Source organism: Rhinoderma darwinii, chromosome 1 (assembly GCF_050947455.1).
Source record: "Rhinoderma darwinii isolate aRhiDar2 chromosome 1, aRhiDar2.hap1, whole genome shotgun sequence".
In the NCBI taxonomy this organism is placed as follows: Eukaryota; Metazoa; Chordata; class Amphibia; order Anura; family Rhinodermatidae; genus Rhinoderma; species Rhinoderma darwinii.
In genome coordinates this window covers 283,271,061-283,292,245 of record NC_134687.1, presented here as the reverse complement: position 1 = coordinate 283,292,245, position 21,185 = coordinate 283,271,061, and the positions used below count along the sequence as shown (strand labels likewise).

At 38.7% G+C, this 21,185-nt stretch overlaps 1 protein-coding gene across 1 annotated transcript in view; it reads right to left on the bottom strand.

The window, feature by feature from the left end:
* Positions 1–1,896: 1,896 nt before the first annotated feature.
* CRLF1 (cytokine receptor like factor 1) overlaps positions 1,897–21,185 on the bottom strand; it is a 110,197-nt gene continuing 90,908 nt past the window's right edge. Inside the window, exon 11 of the mRNA XM_075854691.1 lies at positions 1,897–2,173. Within this exon, the coding sequence (XP_075710806.1) occupies positions 2,085–2,173 (89 nt within the window). The 3' untranslated portion in view covers positions 1,897–2,084. The remainder of the gene's footprint in view (positions 2,174–21,185) is intronic.

Below are 21,185 nucleotides of genomic sequence, written 5' to 3'. Positions count from 1 at the left end.
GTGTGAAACGATTACATTTAGGTGGCATAGTGTGTGGCACTGTTATTTTCATGGGGCAAAGTGTGTGACAGTATTTTGTTCAGTGGCAAATTTGTGCCACTATTTTCAGGAGACTGAGTGTGTTTAATTATATTCATGGGCATAGTATGTGGTATTGTTATTTATAGTGCGCACAGTGTTTGGCACTATTATTATCAGGGGACTCAGTGTATAGCATTGTTATATTCAGGGGCATTGTGTATGTCACCATAAAGAGTTTGTCTTCTTATAAAGTGTAAGGATGTGCAAAAAGTGAGGTGCCAAAGACACCTGTATGCTAAGCTCTGCAGACACAAGCCATGGCTGGAAAGGCAGTAGGTTGGGTGATTTGCTGTGGCGTGCTTTACACGCTGCACAACTCTTCTTCCGTCACATAGTGCACACATAGCGGGAGATTTATTCAGACTTGTGTTTCATATTACAGTCCTAATAAACAGTCCGTTGGAGGAAGATCCGACACATTTATTAAGAGGCGATTATGGTACAACCCCTTTAACTAATATAAGAAATATCAATGATGGGCTTTAGAAATGCAGATTATCTTAACCTTTTGCTTTCTCTGTATGATCCACTTTTCTTACATATTTATTACAAAACATGAAAACTAAAAGGGGTTAAACTGATAGAGTTTAAGTTTTCTGAGCAAATATACATTCCAGAACTTAGAAACTTGAGTACAATTCACCTTTTTGTCCATAGCAACCAATCACAGTTAAGTTTTCATTTTGTAACCTGCACTGGAAAAATAAAGGCTAGACTCTAGCCTAAATGAAACTAATAAGGGGCATTGAGAATCTAAGTTATGAGGAAAGATTAAAATAATTAGCCTTGAAAAGAGACGACTAAGGGGGACATTATTAACTTCTATAAATATATTAATGGCACCTACAAAAAATATGGTGAAATCCTGTTCCATGTAAAACCCCCTCAAAAAACAAGGGGGCACTCCCTCCGTCTGGAGAAAAGAAGGTTAAATCTCCAGAGATGACAAGCCTTCTTTACTGTGAGAACTGTGACTCTATGGAATAGCCTACCGCAGGAACTGGTCACAGCAGGGACAGTAGATGGCTTTAAAAAAGGGTTAGATATTTTTCTAGAACGAAAAAATATCAGCTCCTATGTCAATGTGTAGAATTTTTGTTTTATCCCTTCTCTTTTTCCCATCCCTTGATTGAACTTGATGGACATGTGTCTTTTTTCAACGGTACGAACTATGTAACTCTGGTTTCTATGGACAACAAAGAGTCCTAGTGTCTCAAAACCTTCTCTAGTCGCTTAGTAGGAGTATTAGCTCAATGAGCCATACAGAGAACCACTGCTATGAATTGAAGGGGGTCTGACGTATGTCATAAATAAAGATAATCTAATGAAGGATGTAAGTCCTCATGCACGTGGCAGAACGTGTGAACGAAGCCTGTTTGGTGGCTCATAGTGTCCCTCTGGTTTTGTATTAAGAAGCTATTGGCACTCCATATGCCACCTTATGATGCATACATAAAGCACCATATTCTCCCCTAGAAAGAATGCTTCTAGCGAACACCAACATAATATAACTTTAGACCTTTGACAAAGGTAAAACGCTGATCTTTAAGACTGTAAGTAGTAATCTGTGTCCTTAATTAATCCTTAAAATGCTGATCTGCAGAAGTGGTCAGCATTTATTTTTATACATCTCAAACAAGTTGCTTTAGCTGCAAAAACATAACTTTTTAGAGAAAATAACATTTTAATTTTTCAAAAACATAATCTAATTAATAACATGGACATAGAACATATAAACACTACATTTCTGTGAGCATTACAAACATAGTCAAAATGTACAAAATTTAAATAAGAGATAAAAAATAGGATTCCAGGTAAAAGCATTGAACACACACACAGTTCTGTAAAAGATAGTCTCTTACAAGACTTTTTGGTCACCTTCAAACAATGGTGTCTGGTGTGGAATATGACGTATATTGAAATGAAAACACGCAACTTCATCACTGCTGGAGTCTCTTTCTTTGGAACAATAAAGCCTGCCATCAGGATCTCAAAAGTTGAACTTAAAAGTCTTCCTCAGGGCGATGCTCAAGTTTCGCTGCAGCTTTGTGTAAGGTCCTCAGATCCGTTTCCTTTGCGTCCTCCTGCCCGGCTAAAATAAGATGCTATAACTTATCACCTGGTAGAACCTGAAAGCATAGAAAATATCTTCAAGGTACTTTTTCACTTTAAATACAGAACCTCATATTGGTCTTGGGGGGGGGGGGTGTGGGGGTGGTCTTACTAACTCAGTTCTTGGGTGTCTGTAAATCCAGGGATATATAAGTTAATGTCTGTTATTATAAAATAGATGCGGGGCTTTTCATGGGTGACTAACGTAAGGGCACAAGTTCATCGGTTTTATTGAGCCCCTCTCATTCTATGCGTAATTTCATGAGTATTTTTTATAGCAGCTCCTGATAAATATTTATTATGGCTCCACTGCTCAGGCCAATTAGAATACATAATTTATTCAGTTCCTCTACATGCCGTCCGCTGACGGTGGCTTTGTCATGTGGCGTCTCATTCAATGCTGACCAACAGTGAACATGGCTGGTTACGGCTTTAACTATATCCTCCGACCCAGGGAAGATAATATAGGGGAACCTCTTAGATATTTCACATCTAATTAGAATTTTAACTTGATAAATGTTCAGTAAAGGAAGAGTGGTATAAATGATATAACTGAAATGCTATTTATTTTTAACAGGTACATTTCTCTGTTGGACATATATTATCTATAGTTAAATGCAAGTGACAATAAAGTACAGAGGACAATGGTTTGTTGCTTAGACATGCAATTAAAGTGAATCTGTCAGATTAATAAGCTGCCCTACGCAAGGGAAGGAGATAGATATATATACAGTGAAGGAAATAAGTATTTGATCCCTTGCTGATTTTGTAAGTTTGCCCACTGTCAAAGACATGAACAGTCTAGAATTTTTAGGCTAGGTTAATTTTACCAGTGAGAGATAGATTATATTTAAATAAAGTACAGAGGACAATGGTTTGTTGCTTAGACATGCAATTAAAGTGAATCTGTCAGATTAATAAGCTGCCCTACGCAAGGGAAGGAGATAGATATATATACAGTGAAGGAAATAAGTATTTGATCCCTTGCTGATTTTGTAAGTTTGCCCACTGTCAAAGACATGAACAGTCTAGAATTTTTAGGCTAGGTTAATTTTACCAGTGAGAGATAGATTATATTTAAAAAAAACAGAAAATCACATTGTCAAAATTATATATATTTATTTGCATTGTGCACAGAGAAATAAGTATTTGATCCCCTACCAACCATTAAGGGTTCAGCCTCCTCCAGACCAGTTACACGCTCCAAATCAACTTGGTGCCTGCATTAAAGACAGCTGTCTTAAATGGTCACCTGTATAAAAGACTCCAGTCCACAGACTCAATTAATCAGTCTTTCTCTAACCTCTACAACATGGGCAAGACCAAAGAGCTTTCTAAGGATGTCAGGGACAAGATCATAGACCTGCACAAGGCTGGAATGGGCTACAAAACCATAAGTAAGACGCTGGGTGAGAAGGAGACAACTGTTGGTGCAATAGTAAGAAAATGGAAGACATACAAAATGACTGTCAATCGACATCGATCTGGGGCTCCATGCAAAATCTCACCTCGTGGGGTATCCTTGATCCTGAGGAAGGTGAGAGCTCAGCCGAAAACTACACGGGGGGAACTTGTTAATGATCTCAAGGCAGCTGGGACCACAGTCACCAAGAAAACCATTGGTAACACATTACGCCGTAATGGATTAAAATCCTGCAGTGCCCGCAATGTCCCCCTGCTCAAGAAGGCGCATGTACAGGCCCGTCTGAAGTTTGCAAATGAACATCTGGATGATTCTGAGAGTGATTGGGAGAAGGTGCTGTGGTCAGATGAGACTAAAATTATGCTCTTTGGCATTAACTCAACTCGCCGTGTTTGGAGGAAGAGAAATGCTGCCTTTGATCCGAAGAACACCGTCCCCACTGTCAAGCATGGAGGTGGAAACATTATGTTTTGGGGGTGTTTCTTTGCTAAGGGCACAGGACTACTTCACCGCATCAATGGGAGAATGGATGGAGCCATGTACCGTCAAATCCTGAGTGACAACCTCCTTCCCTTCACCAGGACATTAAAAATGGCTCGTGGCTGGGTCTTCCAGCACGACAATGACCCGAAACATACAGCCAAGGCAACAAAGGAGTGGCTCAAAAATAAGCACATTAAGGTCATGGAATGGCCTAGCCAGTTTCCAGACCTTAATCCCATCAAAAACTTATGAAGGGAGCTGAAGATCCGAGTTGCCAAGTGACAGCCTCGAAATCGTAATGATTTACAGATGATCTGCAAAGAGGAGTGGGGCAAAATTCCATCTAACACGTGTGCAAACCTCATCATCAACTACAAAAAATGTCTGACTGCTGTGCTTGCCAACAAGGGTTTTGCCACCAAGTATTAAGTCTTGTTTCCCAAAGGGATCAAATACTTATTTCTCTGTGCACAATGCAAATAAATATATATAATTTTGACCGTGTGATTTTCCTTTTTTTTTAAAATATAATCTATCTCTCACTGGTAAAATTAACCTAGCCTAAAAATTCTAGACTGTTCATGTCTTTGACAGTGGGCAAACTTACAAAATCAGCAAGGGATCAAATACTTATTTCCTTCACTGTGTATATATATATATATATATATATATATATATATATATATAAAGATGTAGTCTTGCAGTCAGTGAATCGGTACAATTTAAAAATATCAATGAATAATAATCTGTATAGAAATTATAACTCTGGTTATGGATTCCACTTATCGCACTATATTCATGAACTCGATTGCCATATTTGTAGTTGGGGAGTAATTTTTCACCTAATGAGGAAATTGGCATCAACCTCATGTTTTTTTTTTTGCCTTCCTCTGAATTAATAACACGGTAGGATTATAAATTGGACTTGATCGACCTCTGTCGTTTTTCAACCTTATCAACTATGTAACTATGAAATAGTTAAACTTTAAAACTTTTTTATACATTTCTTGAACTATGTTATATTTGATACAGTGTGAGGTCACAATATATTTTGATTACTTGTATTAAATATTGTATTTTCCTAGTTCTAGAAAAATGCATTAAGACACCTTATAAACACATTTTAGTTAAAAAAAAAATTTGACCAGCAAATGGACGTTATGACAGATCCCATGTGGGATTTTCTTTGTCCATTTTGTGTCTCAAAAGGGAACATTTGTATGCTGTACAGAAAAATGCAGCATGCAAAGTTTCCCTGTACATCACAAAATGTCTTAATATATCTGCCATATAAATCTGTATAATGGATATCATCCCAAATACTATGGGGGAGATTTTTTTAAGACTGGCGTTACACATGCCGATCTTAAAATAAAGTTAGTTGGAGTAAGATGCGCCTAATTACTAAGAGGTGCATGCCTCTTATTAAATTAGGCGCATCTCTGGCTGTCCGTACGCCTGAAACTAAAATCGATGCCAGCTACAAGCTCGCATAGATTTCGGCTATAATTTACGCCAGTTTCTGGCATAAATTGTAGTAAATTTTATGGGCCATGATAGGCCATACCCCTTTCACTAAGCCTGTCCACTTTTTGGAAAAGTGGCGTCGGTGGTGTAAATGCATCCAGTCACAAATTTTTGCACAAATTCTGACTTTTTATGCATTGGCAGCTTTCTCTATGCCAGAAAAGTAAAAACAAATTCCCCTTATGTCTAGTGTGTACATGAGCTAACAGTACATTTAGGGCAAATGTTTCCACATAATTACATCATTCAGTTTAGTTAATTCCAATAATAGGTTATGCACATGGTGAAGCCATGAATCTGTATGGCGGCACACAGACTCTATGGTTCCATGTGCTGCCATATGGTGCTCCATAAGGCATCATATTCTCGTCTAGAGGCAATGCCTCTAGGAAATAATATCTCTGTAATACATTGTCGAATGGAACATGCCACGATTTCTCTATGTTTCTGTATGTAATCAGAGGCAAATGGAGGTACGGTACGGCCCTATGCCTAAAAAATATGTTTTTTTGCAGAATAGTCGGCTTTATTTAGGACATTATCTTACAATGAAGTCAGTGGGTTGATAGATGACAAAAACAGATGTAACAGATGGCAATTAATGTCATACTTCACCTCATTTATTAGAATGTACTGCCATTGACTTCAAACAAACAAAAAATATTTACAAAAAAAAACAGAGGACAACAGAGAAAACGATGGCGATGTACATATTTTCACAATTGATCCATCAAATTTAATTTAAAAAAAAAACTAATGACAACTGATGTAAAATTTGCATCCATTTTTTTCAGCAACACTAATCTGTTTGGGATAAATTTTGTATCTATGGTACCTAAACAGAATTTCTCTTTCTGCAAAGTGTAATATGATATGAGATACTACTCAATAATGACATCTTTTGCCCTTTATGACCCTCTGTAATGTAGCCGTGGCCACCTCTCCAGTGCAGGCATACTTTTTTTTTTTTATCTAATTTTTTCAAAAGTGTAATTATTACAAAAACTTTACAACTTAAAAGAAGCTTGTTATTATATTATTTCTGAGAATGAGTTCCTGCTTAGGCTTGATGCCTGTATGTTTTTCTTTTTTATAAAAAAGGCTTAAATGAGCCAATCTGGGCCAGCTGCGACATCCATTCCTGGCATCACTTCTTCACACTCCTCCAGTGCTTTCTCCCTATTGCCCGATAAATTCAACTGTGACTTTTCAAGCTAGCAGATTCCCATTCTAAAAGTTTCATGTTATCTCAATTAGCACTGCAAATGGAGCAACATTTATTTTAATTGTTGGATAAGCCAAAAGGCGTCAGTCGTCCTATGAGTCCTTTGAAATGGAAGGAATGTTCCATTGTGTGACCACATCTTTCTTCCGGAGACTAATCATTTGAAATAAGGGAATATATAAGATACATCCTGCTGTTTTTAAAGGGGAATTACACCTAAAACATACATTGATTGGCTGGAAAAACTTTACATTCAGATCATATGCATCATTTTCTTTTCAATGTTATTCTAATATTATGGTGACTTTAAGAAATAAAGATGTGACCTGGGAATATTATTGTAGATTCGACATGTCCAATCTGTATTCTATAGCTCAAGATGCCTTTTTGATGTACCTGCTTTTGTACCCACAATTCTGTATGCGCTTTATTGGTTTTACATTATAAAATTGGCTCTCATAAAGTTACGTGTTGCAGTTTATCTTTAGGTATGCCTTAGTAGGCACACATGATTTATGAAGACAAGACTAAATTATGAAGGAAATTCACAGTCACTCCAGTTAAAAGCTAAAAATTTAGATTTTGGTCAGAAGCATAGAGCTCTGCAAGCCCCTAATGTTCCATTCACCTGAATCCACCACCTATAAGCTACCATATTAAAAAAAACATATACGTTCAATATACAGTATACCATTTTTTTATTGGACTCTGTGGGATGGAATAGCAAAATATTCTCCGCTACGCCATACTTTTTTTGCTGCTCCCACATTTTTCTGTTATGCGTCGTTTCTAACTGCCAGTTTTACATCTTCCCAGCCTGGGAGGAGCTTAGTTAGTGTGCCCCTCGCCCACTGACACCTATGGAAGGTGAGGTAATTAACATGCGGCTGACTCCATTACTGGCCTGAAAATTTAGAGTTAGGCTGGGTTCACACGACCTATTTTCAGACGTAAACGAGGCGTATTAGGCCTCGTTTTACGTCTGAAAATAGGGCTACAATACGTCGGCAAACATCTGCCCATTCATTTGAATGGGTTTGCCGACGTACTGTGCAGACGACCTGTCATTTACGCTTCGTCGTTTGACAGCTGTCAAACGACGACGCGTAAATTGACTGCCTCGGCAAAGAAGTGCAGGACACTTCTTTGCAACGTAATTTGAGCCGTTCTTCATTGAAGTCAATGAAGAGCAGCTCAAGATTTACGAGCGTCAAAGACTCCTCGCATAATGCGAGGAGGAGCTTTTACGTCTGAAACGAGGCAGCTGTTTTCTCTTGAAAACAGTCTGTCTTTTCAGACGTAAAAGGCACTTCTCGCGTGCACATACCCATAAAGAGATAGCACCCACTTAATGCTGCAATGTGGAAAATATGTAGAAACAGCAAATAACATGAAGCTCAAAGTCTTTACAATGTAAATGTAAGAAACACATATCAACACGACGTGCTGGCTGATTTAAAAAATTTTCCTTTTAATAAAAGGAATTTAACATACTATGTAAAATATAAGCTGTAGTCACAGAGCTTATCATCTTCTCTGCATTCTACATGGTAAACTTCATGTGCTAGGGAAAACGGTCTGACCAGAACATAAAATTCTAAACATCTTATAGTTACATTATAATTCCATTTATGATATCTCCATACTTTTGTGAGTTTAAGGTCGGATTCACACGAGCGTGTTCGGTTCGTGATATACGGACCGTATGTGGGCCGCATTTCCCGGACTGAACACACTGCAGGGTGCCGGACTCCTAACATCATAGTTATCTATGATGCTCGGTGTCACTGCCTCGTCACGGGAAAACTGTCCCGTACTGTAATCATGTTTTCAGTACGGGACAGTAGTTCCGCGGAGAGGCAGGGACTCCTAGCGTCGTACATAACTATGATGCTAGGAGCCCTGCTCCCTGCAGTGTGTTCGGTCCGGGAAATGCGGCCGACATACGGACCGTATATCACAGCCTAATAATGACTAAATCACAGCTATAATAGTAGTGAATTTGAAGATAAGGGTATTAAAAACATAAAATGATGGCTTATTGTTGAGATGAGTATTATACTGACGGTGTAGCTGGTCTTCAGGCTTAGTAAGCAATACTCAAAATGAAATATAACTACAAAAAAAATTAGAAATGAGTAATATGGTCTTCAATGAGCCTCCAGATCAAAAGAGTACATTTAAACTGATTTGTTTCTTTTGCTTAAAAGAAAATAAATTACTGACTTTATTTCTGCAGGTCTGTTGGCCCTTTATTTCCAAAGCAAAGATTTCACCTTTTTAAGTGATATTTGTAAGGGTATGTTCACACAGCAACGCCATTTACGTCTGAAATTATGGAGCGGTTTTCAGGCGAAAACAGCTCCGTAATTTCAGACGTTTTGCCAAGTGCACACGTTTTTTACTGCGTTTTTTACGGACGTAATTGGAGCTGGTTTTCATTGGAGTCAATGAAAAACGGCTCCAATTACGTCCCAAGAAGTGACATGCACTTCTTTGAGGCGGGTGTCTTTTTACGCGCCGTCTTTTGACAGCGGCACGTAAAAAAAAAGCCTGTCTGCACAGAGCACCTTAAGTGAATTCAATGGGCAGATGTTTGCAGACGGTTTGGAGCCGTTTTTTCGGCTGTAATTCGAGGCGTAAAACGCCTGAATTACGTCCGTAAATAGGGCGTGTGAACATACCCTTAGAGTGAATATATTTTAATCTACTCATAATATGCTCCCTTGCTACCAAACTAAATCTTTACAGTCTCTTACAAAGTATTCATTCTTGGTGTTTTTCCTGTTTTGTCGCGTTACATTAAAATTGTTGGTTTTTTTTTGGGGGGGGGGGGGTTGTCCCATTGGATTTACACAGCATGCCTACCACTTTTAAGGTGCAAGATATTTTTTTACTATGCCACTAACAATAGTTAAGACAAAATTACAGAACTTTAATTTGCATAAGTATTCAATAGTAAGTCAATACTTTGTGGAGCCCCCTTTTACTGCAATTGAAGTTGCAAGTCTCTAGGGATATATGTCTATTAGCTTAGCACATCTGGATATTGGGATTTTGTATCACACTACCAGGAAAAACTGCTCCAACTCCTTCAAATTAGATGGCTGCGTTGTGTACAGCGGTCTTCAAGTCATGCCACAGATTCTAAATAGTATCGAGGACCAGACTTTGACTCGGCCATTTTAAGACATTTACAGGTTTCCCCTTAAACCACTCCAGTTTAGCTTTAGCTGTACGTATAGGGTCATTGTCCTGCTGGAAGGTGAACCTCTGTACCAGTCTCAAATGTCTGGCAGACTGAAACAGGTTTTCCTCAAGAATTGCCCTGTATTTACTGCCATCCATCTTTCCTTCAATCCTGACCAGTCCCTGCTGATGAAAAGCCTCTCCACAGCATGATACTGCCACCACCACACTTCACTGTGGGAATGGTTTTCTTGGGTGATGGGAAGTGTTTAGTTTGTGCCACACATAGCATTTCCCACGATGGACAAAAAGTAAAATTTTAGTCCCATCTGTTCAGAACCTTCTTCCATCTGGGGAATCTGCCACATGCTGTTTGGCAAACTCAAAACATGTTATTTTATGTTTTTCTTTAACCCCTTTTTCAAATCTGACATGTGTCACTTTATGTGGTAATAATTCCGGAATGCTTTTACCTATCCAAGCGATTCTGAGATTGTTTTCTTTTGACATATTGTACTTTATGTTAGTGAAAAAATTTGGTTGATAAATTTGGTGTTTATTTCTGAAAAACACCCACATTTTGAGAAAATTTGCAAAAATTTGCATTTTTCTAAATGTAAACATATCTGCTTGTAAAACAGTTTTACCACACAAAATAGTTACTAGTTAACATTTACCATATGTCTACTTTATGTTTGCATCGTTTTTTGAACGTCTGTAAAGGATCTGCCAGACACAGCTTCTGTGTCGACGCCCGTGGTTAATCAGTCTGCATCTGCTCCTAGGTCTGATAGAGTGACTCGATCTGCTACCACTCAGTACCACTCAGTACCACTCAGGCTGGTAGGCTGAGGAGTGGGAGAACCTATCACAGCCTGGTCAGACGGAGCTATCTCCCGCCCTCGGCCTACTTATACCTTCATTTCCTGCTCTTCCTTTGCCTGTGATTCTGTCTGGTTTCCTGGCTCTGCTGTTCCTACTAGTACTACTGACCTCTGCTTTAAATTGACCCTGGCTTTACTGGCTATACTCCTGCTCTGCGTTTGGTACCTCGTACACTCCTGGTTTGACTCGGATCGTTCACTGCTGTTGTTGCTCATGGTGTTGCCGTGGGCAACTGCCCCATTTCCCTTAGCTTCTGTGTATGCTTGTCTGTTAGTCTGTCGTGCACTTATTGAGCGTAGGGACCGTCACCCAGTTGTACGCCGTCACCTAGGATGGGCCGTGCAAGTAGGCAGGGACTGAGTGGTGGGTAGATTAGGGCTCAGCTGTCTGTCTCCCTACCCTGACATTACAACGTCCTTTTATTTTTCTAGGACATTAGAAGGTTTAGAACTTTAGCAGCAATTTCTCATATTTTAAAGAAAGTTTCAAAAGGCGATTTTTTTCAGGGACCAGTTCAGTTCTGAAGTGGCTTTGAAGGCCCCCATAAAACACCCCATTTTGAAAACTGGACCCCTCAAGATATTCGAATCAGCATTCACAAAGTGTTTTAACCCTTTAGGCGTTTCACAGTAATTAAAGCAAAGTAGAGGGGAAATTTACAAATTTTTTTTACCGAAATACATGTGTAATAAAAAAAAAAATTTGTACCACAGAAGGTTTTACCCGAGAAATGCAACTCAATATTTTGAGTTTTTAGAAATATCCCACATGTGGCCCTAGTGTGCTAATAGACTGAAACACAGGATTCAGAAGCAAAGGAGCACCTAGAGGATTTTGGGCCTCCTTTTTTTTAGAATATATTTTAGACACCTTGTCAGGTTTGAAGAGGTCTTACCCCATTTTGGAACCTACACCTCTCAAGGAATTTATCTAGGGGTATAGTGAGCATTTTGATCACACAGGTTTTTTGCTAAATATATTGGAATTAGTTGGTAAAAATTAAAATCTACTTTTTCTCTGAAAAAAACAGACATTTTTAATATTTACAATGAAGAACGAAGAAAATGCACCCCAACATTTGTAAAGCAATGTCTCCCGATTACGGCAATACCCCATATGTGGTAATAAACTGCTGATTGGAACTACAGCAAGAGCGCCATTTGGATTTTGGAGCACAGATTTTGCTGGAATCGTTTTCGGTGCCATGTCACATTTGCAACGCCCTGGAGGAACCAAAACAGTGGAAACACCCCAAAAGTGACCCCATTTTGGAAACTATACCTCTCAAGGAATTCATCTAGGGGTTTAGTTAGCATTTTGACAACAAAGGTTTTTTTCAGAATTTAGTGGAATTAGGCCGTGAAAATGAATATCACAAGGGATAAAGGAGAGAAAGAAAAACTATTTTTGTAAAGCAATTTCTCCCGAGTACGGAAATACCCCACATGTGGTGATACGTTTTTTTCATTAGAAATTAATTAAACCTATCAGGACTGATCCATTTTTTGCTTTCTTATTTTCGTTTTTCACTCCCCGCCTTCCAAGAGCCATAACTTTTATCTTTTTCCGTCTATAGAATGGTGTGAGGGCTTATTTACGGCGGGAGGAGTTGTAGTTCTATTGACAAAATTTAAAGTACCATAAAATGTACTGGGAAACTGAAAAAAAATTCTTTGCAGGCTGAAATTCGAGAAAAAATCTTATTCCATTTTTTGGGGTTTTTGTTTTTGCAGCTTTCGTTGTGCGGTAAATACGAAAATTTTGTTTATTCTGCGGCTCAATACAATTACGGTGATACAAATTTATATAGGTTTTTTTTTATTTTCTTACTTTTACAAAGAAAAATCTATTTGTTAAAATAAAATTAAAAAATAATTGTTTTGTTTCACCGCATTTTGAGAGCCGTAACTTTTTTATTTTTCGGTTGATTGAGCGGTGGGAGGTCTTATTTTTTTGCGGGACGAGCTGTAGTTTTTATTGGTACCATTTTTTGGTACATAAAAAAGTGATCAAAAAGTTGTATTACATTTCTTCTTGAGAGCTAAGGTGACTAAAAAACTGCAATTTTGACGGTTTCAATTATTTACGTTTTTTACTGTGTTCACCGTGCGAGTTAAATAACGGTATATTGTAATAGTTCGGACTCTTATGGATACCAGTTTTGCGTATTTTTTTACATTACTTTAGAAGAAAAATGGGAAAAGGTTTTTTTTTTTAACTTTTAAAAATGCTTTTTTCTTACTACTAATAACTAATTCTTTTACACATTTTAATAGTCCCCTTAGGGGACTTGAACCAGCGATCATTGGATCGCTGGTACAATATACTGCAATACTAATGTATTGCAGTATATTGTTATTTTTACAGGCTTCTGTAACAGCACGATCGCTGTTCCTGTCCGTTAGTCTCCGGTGTCAGCTGTAATACACAGCTGACACCCGCAGCGTATGGAGCGGGCTCAGGGCGTGAGCCGGCTCCATACATCAACTCCTGCACCATGACGTGCAATTAAGTCATAGTGCGCAAAGGGGTTGATGCACAGCGGATGGTTCAAAGTGAATATTGCAATTATATGCCATTTCAGTGCATAATATGTTGTGCCCAGTTTGTGCCACTGAAGACAAATACCTCATAAAACGGTTCTCCCGGGTATGGCGATGCCATATATGTGGGCGCAAACTGCTGTTTGGGCATGCTGCAGGTAAAGCTCATAAGGGAGGGAGCGCCGATTTTGCTTGGTAGTAGTTGTTTGGGGTTTTACTGGTATTTCAGAAATTTTATCTGTGCGGAGTACATCAGGGTATAATAATTTTTTTCCTATAATGAAAGTCTTATTATAGGGAAAAAAAAAAGCATTTTTTGTTTATGTAACTTATAACTTTTATTTTTACACTTTTTTAAAACATTTTTATTACCTTTTTTTTTACTTTTTTTACTTGTCCCACTAGGGGACATTTAGTCTTGAAGCTTTGATCGCTGCTAGAGTAAATTACACAACCTACGTAGTGTAATGTATTCTAAGTGTCAGTGTGACGTGACAGTCCCACTGACAGGAAGCCTAGGAGGACCAGCCTCCAGCTGCTCCTCCTACGCTTCTGTACATGGCAACCCGGAGGCCATTGTCTGGCCTCCGATTGCCACGACAAGCATCGGTAGCCCCCACAATCACTTCGTGGGGGCTGCCGATGTGCTTCAAACTGCTTAAATGCAGCGTTTGCAATCGGTCACCGCATTTAAGGAGTTAATTGCCGAAATCAGCTGCGTGGGTCCGCTGACCAGCAACACTGGAGGGTCAGATGTCGGGGACAGCTGACCTCCCTGTTCCCAGATACTGTCCGTTAGGACAGTGCGCGCCCGGAACCACTCCACAACTGTACGTCCTGGTGTGGGAAGCAAGCCCTCTCCAGGACGTACAGTTGCGGTGTAGAGCGTGAAAATGTTAAGCAATGGCTTTTTTCTGGCTACTCTTCCATAAAGCCCTATACTGAGGAGTGTACAGCTTATAATAGTCCTATGGGCAGATACTTCTATCTAATAGAAGATCTGTAGATCTTTGGAGCTTCTTCAGTGTTATCGTTGGTGTCTTTGTTGAATCTCTGATTAATGCCCTCCTTGCCCGGTCTGTGAGTTTTGGTGGGCGGCCTTCTCTTGTCATTATTGTAGTTGTGCCATATTTTTTCCATTTTGTTAGTATGGATTTAACAGTGCTCAAAGTTTGGGATTTTTTTTTTTAGAACCGAACCCTAATCTATACTTCTCCACAACTTTGTCTCTCTCCTGTTTGGAGAGCTCCTTGGTCTTCATGTTGTTTGTTTAGTGGGGCCTTTCTGAACATGTATATTTGTACTGACATCATGTGACACTTTGGTTGCACACATGGGGACCTTATTTAATTATGTGACGTCTGAAATTAATTGGTTATTAAAGGGTCACCCCTACATATGCACTCACAGAGTTTCCATTTTTAGTTTGTTTGTTTGTTTGCTTTTTAAACAAGGTTTTTTCTATTCCTCTGTAACAATTTTAACTATTTTGTCAAGTCCATTATGTAAAATCAAATTTAAAATCCATTTTAATTCAAGGTTGTAATGTAAATACCTTTGCAAGGCACTCTATATCGAAGAAAAATGGGTAGAAATAAAAAAATTCCATTTTCATATTTTTTCTAAGGTAGTTGGTTCACCCAATGAAATTTATACCAGAATCTAATGATCTAATTCTCCAAAAAAAAAAGTATGCAACTATCTGACCAGAACAAAAGTGCCCAGTTTAGTTGTCTTTCTCTTCTCTTGCTTTCTATGCTACATCTAAACCAGCAAACAAAGCCCCCATGTACATACATTTTAGGATAGTAATAAAGGCTTTGGCATAACAAGGGTACAGATCTGGCCATTAGACCTCTGTTACCAGTGGTTTATGTATAGGAACATGCAAGGAAGACAAAGTTGATGCCTTCCTTGCATCATCCCATTTGATACTGACATCATAGGTTTCCATTGTAGTTCTGTGGATGGAACCTGATTATTTTGCTATCTTCTCACAATTGTGCCAATCTGGGAGGCAGAGCGTGCACAAGTCAGCAACCTGCCACCAAAAATATCACTTTTATATACATTCAATGTGCTTAATATACTTAATGTCAATAACACTAATCACTTCATTATACCATGCTAACACCTGACGTAGCAGACATATGGCCTTGGTTACTGTTACCAACTTTTAACATTATTACCTTCTGTCAAAAATGGCATTCAGTACCTTATCTGCAAATCTAGGTATTTCATTATGATACAGGTTTTCCCCCAATAATTCTTATGAAGGCGGTATCGTCTTCAATTTACATTCCAGTGTTTGAACTCACTACTGTGCTGAGACACTATCCAGCACACAATAGGCCAGATGATATTTTTTCCTTTTACTGTTTCCTTTTATTTCTTTCCCAGACTCATCCTGTCTATACCATCTGTGTCTTAGAGTTCTTCAAACTGCTGTCGTCTTTTCCCTATGTTCTTCTCTTTCCTAGCCGTCAATTCATTTAGCAGTGAATTTCCGGGTAGCGTTAAACAAGTGTGACATGGTAAGTAACTTAGCCATGTGAAATAAGGCATGCCATTAATCACAGGAAATAATTGTCCTTGGAGTGCTCTGAAAAGTATCAAGTATTCCAAAATAATTTTCTAATGTTCAGAGTTTCACGCTAGAAAACATATGAGTGTTCTTCTTAATGACCAGTAGGTTCTGGGACCACTTTTATTCTGTTGCAACTGTCATCCGTAGCTACGCTTTTTGAGAAAAGCTTGTTTTAAAAGTACAGGTTCACTGAACTCTGTAACAATATTTAATATGGCATCACTAGAGACATATAAACACATTAGAGATTGAGCAGGGAAAGGCTTGTAAAATGGTGTATACATTTTTAGTTTCAACCAAGTACATAAAAAAGCACATTTTACAGAGGGGGAAGTGGTAATCTAATGGGAGAAAGTATGCATTGTGGGAGGTTAATACTGTAATCTCTGCGTAAGTAGAACGCAGAGGTAAATGCCCCCCCCCCCATTCTCTATGTGTGTCTTCAATTGCCACGTTCTAATTTCTGAAATATTTTAAACTTCAGGGAACCATATAAAATAAATGTCAATGTGATTTATTTTTATTCACTCTCCATACTGCCAAATGTTCTTGTTTAGAACTGTGTGCACAGCACCAAATATAAGCAAGGAGGATTTTACTGGTGCACAAATAAAGATAGGTTTATAGAGTTAACTGGTAGATCTGTCTCAGGAAGATCAGTGATAGGCAAATGAATAAATTACCTTCAAAATACTATCCAGTTTTATAGAATACTTACATTAAGTACCAAAACACTTCTATGGCGAATTTATCAACCTTTCTACCCCAGTTTTCTGGCATAGAAAAGTCTCAAAAGATCCCAAAGGTCGCAATTTACATTTTTTTATGCCGGCCTCGTCAATTTTGTGGAAAGGGGATGTGGCTTCCTAAAATGGGCAAATTTCTTATAATTTACGCCAGAGAATCAACATAAATGATAGTGAAATTCAGTCTGTGGGGTTTAGCAAGGTAGAGGTCCGTGCCACGCACTGTACTTTAACCCCCCCATCAGACTATCAAATAAAAAAAATAATAAGTATGCTCACCTCTTTTCCCCTCCGGGTCCCCTCTGGCTCCCTCAGCTGGCCGCAGCTCATACAATGTATTGATGCCGGGCAGCGTCAAGAAGTTGTATGAGATGCAGTATTGATGACGCTGAGTGCTGCGTTAAATATATAAGGACCTTGTACAAGCCACATCGTGCTGATGAAGCCGGAGGAGAGAAGAGAATAGGAGCGAGGAGGTGAGTATATATTTTTTATTACCTAAGGGAAGGGGGGATTGGATGGCGCATGGCCACGGTCGTTGCACCACAAATGTGGTGCACGGTCGGCCGAAAGATGTCACACATTTTATTAAGAGGAGCTCGCCTCTTGGTAAATGTGTCGCATCTTACTACAACTGTTTTTTATATCTAGACTGGTGTATGAAACACCGGTCTTAATAAATTCCTCCCTTTAATTATAAATGTGGTGTCATATGTGGTACCAAATATTAGTAAGTTTATTCCCTTTGCAATACTATATAGGTTTTTAATGTTATTAGTTGGATTAATATTAGCTACCTATATATATCTCTATTGCAAACATAGAGTATGCCTTCACAGTATGGGAGTTCAGTTCTTGCATACATCTTTTTTCATCAAATGCTGGCGTATCAAAATACTGAAAAGAAAACTACAGTACTCTAAAGTGTAATAGCTTTCAATATGTTTATGAATATGGGGCCCAGGTAGAGCATTTATTAAAAATGTTGCACTATTTTAGCTCCACAGCTTCTATGTATCCACTTTACATGGAAGCTGCATAACGCCACTGTAAGCCGAATCTTTCAGTCAGCTGGACGGACGGCTTGGCTGACAGCACCTCCTATGTGTTTCTGACACACAATTTAATCCTAATACTGATCAAATCAGTATTAGGGCTAGATAATCGCAATATATATATGCATGCCAATAATAAAAAATGTCTACATAGCCTTTAAAGAATTATGTTTACCCGCAGGTACACCAATTCTGTTGCGAATTAGAGAACTACAGTTCTCTAAAATCACACCTTAAACTTTACTTAGGTATGGGATCTTGAATTTAGTAGGTGGAATCAGAGTGAAACTTGCTTCCATGTCTTTATTCTAGATGCCCTGTACCTGTCTACTATTTCAGTTTGGAGATAGGATCAGATTTTCCATGATGTTTTGACACATAACATTTTTGGATTTTTTTATGATAAATTATTGCCATTTGTTTCATAGATCAATCATATTATGTCCGCTACTATTACATTTTTAGGTATTAATCTGATTTTAAATCTATTTGCATATTACAATTCCAGTAATGGAACAATGGGATGTTGTTACTTTACATTCCTTTGCAAACTGTGTTTTCTTACTGACTTTGTGGGATGGCACCTTTAACTACTGAGAAGGACATTATATAAATAAGAGTGATTGTGTAACTGCTTAACATCCCAGTAACTCAACTCTTTATGGTCTTATAAAAGCATGTATATTATGGGGTATTCATCTCTGGGAAGGCCTCGTAGGTTTATAGGCAGCAATTAGGGCATGGTATGTATCAGAAATTCGAAAGCAAAATATACAAGACATTTTTAAAAGGTGAAATAGCTCTCCCACAACCATAAACGGCACTTCTCGCCAGCAATAACCAAGTGAATTTGGCATAACATCAGGTTCCCACAGCAACAAACATAGGTACATGCATTGGTTTCTAAATATGACATTTTATTTCACGTCATAAAAGTGTATAGACTTTTAGGTTTTATTCAGAGTGAGCATGTCCCAAAGCAGTTGCTAAAGCATTGCATTTCAAAATACTATCCCATTCCAACTAAACTGATTTTAAAATAAGTTAAAATCACTCTGATCTCTATGTACAGTAAAGCTACAATAGATTGCAAAGATTTGTAAAATGAGTTCAGAGTTAAACACTTTAAGACTTTGCTTAGTGCGAATGCTTTTGAGGTATAATATATTCTTGCTATAAAATGAAAATATATTTTAATGCTAAAAAAATAATAAATCGTACAAAAAAGATGAAACCTCACCACAGTCTTGGCTTCAGATTCATACTATAGAGGGAGACTGTGTTGCTGGCATGTGGTACATGAAGAAGGGGGCACTTGCCCAGGTTACCCCATTTGACTAGGTGTGAGCCTATGTTGGGCCTCTCATCGCTGGCATGCAATGTTGGAAAATAAGAAAAGATCAAAGCACCTTTCACTCAAATTATGGAAGTGGGTGGGGGAAAACGAGTGCCAGAACCTGCTCTCCAGAGACGGGTGGTGCTATTTCATCAATCAGAAGTAGGGGAGAGTGGCCTGTTTTTATATTTATAGCACCAATGTAATCATTTATTTTATGTTTTATACACTATAGGGGAGATGTATTAAGATTGTGCCAGTCTTAATAAAAATCAAACTGGAATTAAATGTGACAAATCTATTAAGAGGCACAAGCCTCTTGATAAATTTGTTGCATCCATGTGCCACTGAATAAAATCTACGCCAGCCAGAAACCCAGTTCTCCGCTATAATTTATGCCATATTCTGGTGTAAATTATAGTAAATGCATCGGGCTGTGGTGGCAACGCCCCCATTCGCCAATCTCTGCCCACTTTTTTTAAAGGTGGAAAGAGCGGGAGATATGGTAAGGTCACAATTTTTGCAACATTTGGGCCATTTGTGATATTTTTACACCAGAAAAACATTGTTACATTCTCCCCTATTTTTTGGGGGTTTATAGTGCAGTTTTGTTTGCTTAGTTGCAGTCTATCATTACAATACAGTCATTTTGCACTTTGTTGCAGCTGTGTTATATGTCTTTGTTGTGCTTGTAGTCACTAATACACAGAGTAGTACGGCTTGTAGCAAGAAAAAAAAGGCAGCTAAGATCTAGTGCTGTACAATATACCGTATATCTAGGTGTTTATGCATTTGTCTTATTAATTGTGTAGTATTGGAAAAGGCCAGAGGTGGATAGGCAAAGGACTTTTGCTTAACTTGTTGGGAGTGTGAAATCTTATTCAATGTACATTAAAAAATTAGGTACATAGCTAGTGCACAAAAGTAAGGGGAGCTCAGGAAGAATGGAAACCTCCTGTGGAGCAGAAGGGCAAAAACGGCGAGGGTGGCGCAAAACGGCCAAAAGTTGCAATTTTCATTGCAAATTGGCTTCTAAATTACCCCTTTAATGTTTTTCCGTCATCTGACATTTTCCCTTTTGGCTCTTCTCATCTTTAAGTGCCCATTTTTTGTCCCCTTGAGATGAGAGCACCACATGGGGATCTCTATATACAAATGTAATGTGTCATACCCAGTAGAGCCCTGAATGTAGCAGATATCACATGATAAGGACTGTTTCCCCCTGTAACTAGGGCTTCTATGACAGCTGCAGTTACAGGGAAATATTTAGTTGGAAACATATCTAACTTTTCAGAATAAAATGTCATATGTGTGCACATGAGGAATAACACCATTTCTGGACATTATATGACTTGTATTCTGCATTTTTTAGCAGTTTTCCTTTCTGCGGGCTCTTTATCTAATTCTCAGTTTTCTCAATCACATATATACATGTATAAAATCTGCAAGAGCATGGAGGCTATTATACAGCCATAATGAACAGTGTAGCTGAGAATCCAGCACTGGTTTGACATATATCTCTTACCAGCCGCCTGTGTCTACTCTCTCTTCTCCTACTCCCCAATTCCCTCTACATAGATTTCCATAGGCAGGGTGTCTTTGTCTCTCTCTCTCTCTCTCTAAGCTCTTCTCTCCTTCTCCTCCCCTCTCTATAGACTTCTATTGGCTGTGGTGTCTGTGTCTTACTCACTCTGCTCCCTCCTTCTGCCCCCCCCACTCTCCATAGACTTCTATGGTCAGCAGCACCTGTGTTTCCCCTCTCTCCATGCTCCTGCCTTCTGCTCCCTCTTCTGTCTCCCTCTCCATAGACTTCTATTGGCTGCGCGGTTTGTGTCTTTCTCATTCTGCTCCCTTCTTCTGCTCCCACCTCCACTCTCCATAGACTTCACCTGGCAGGCTGTAAAGAGACACCCCCACTTTCTGCAGTTCGTCTTTCTCTGTAACTAGAGATGGATTTTGCTTGACAACAGGGGGTGGACATCATCTTACAGGA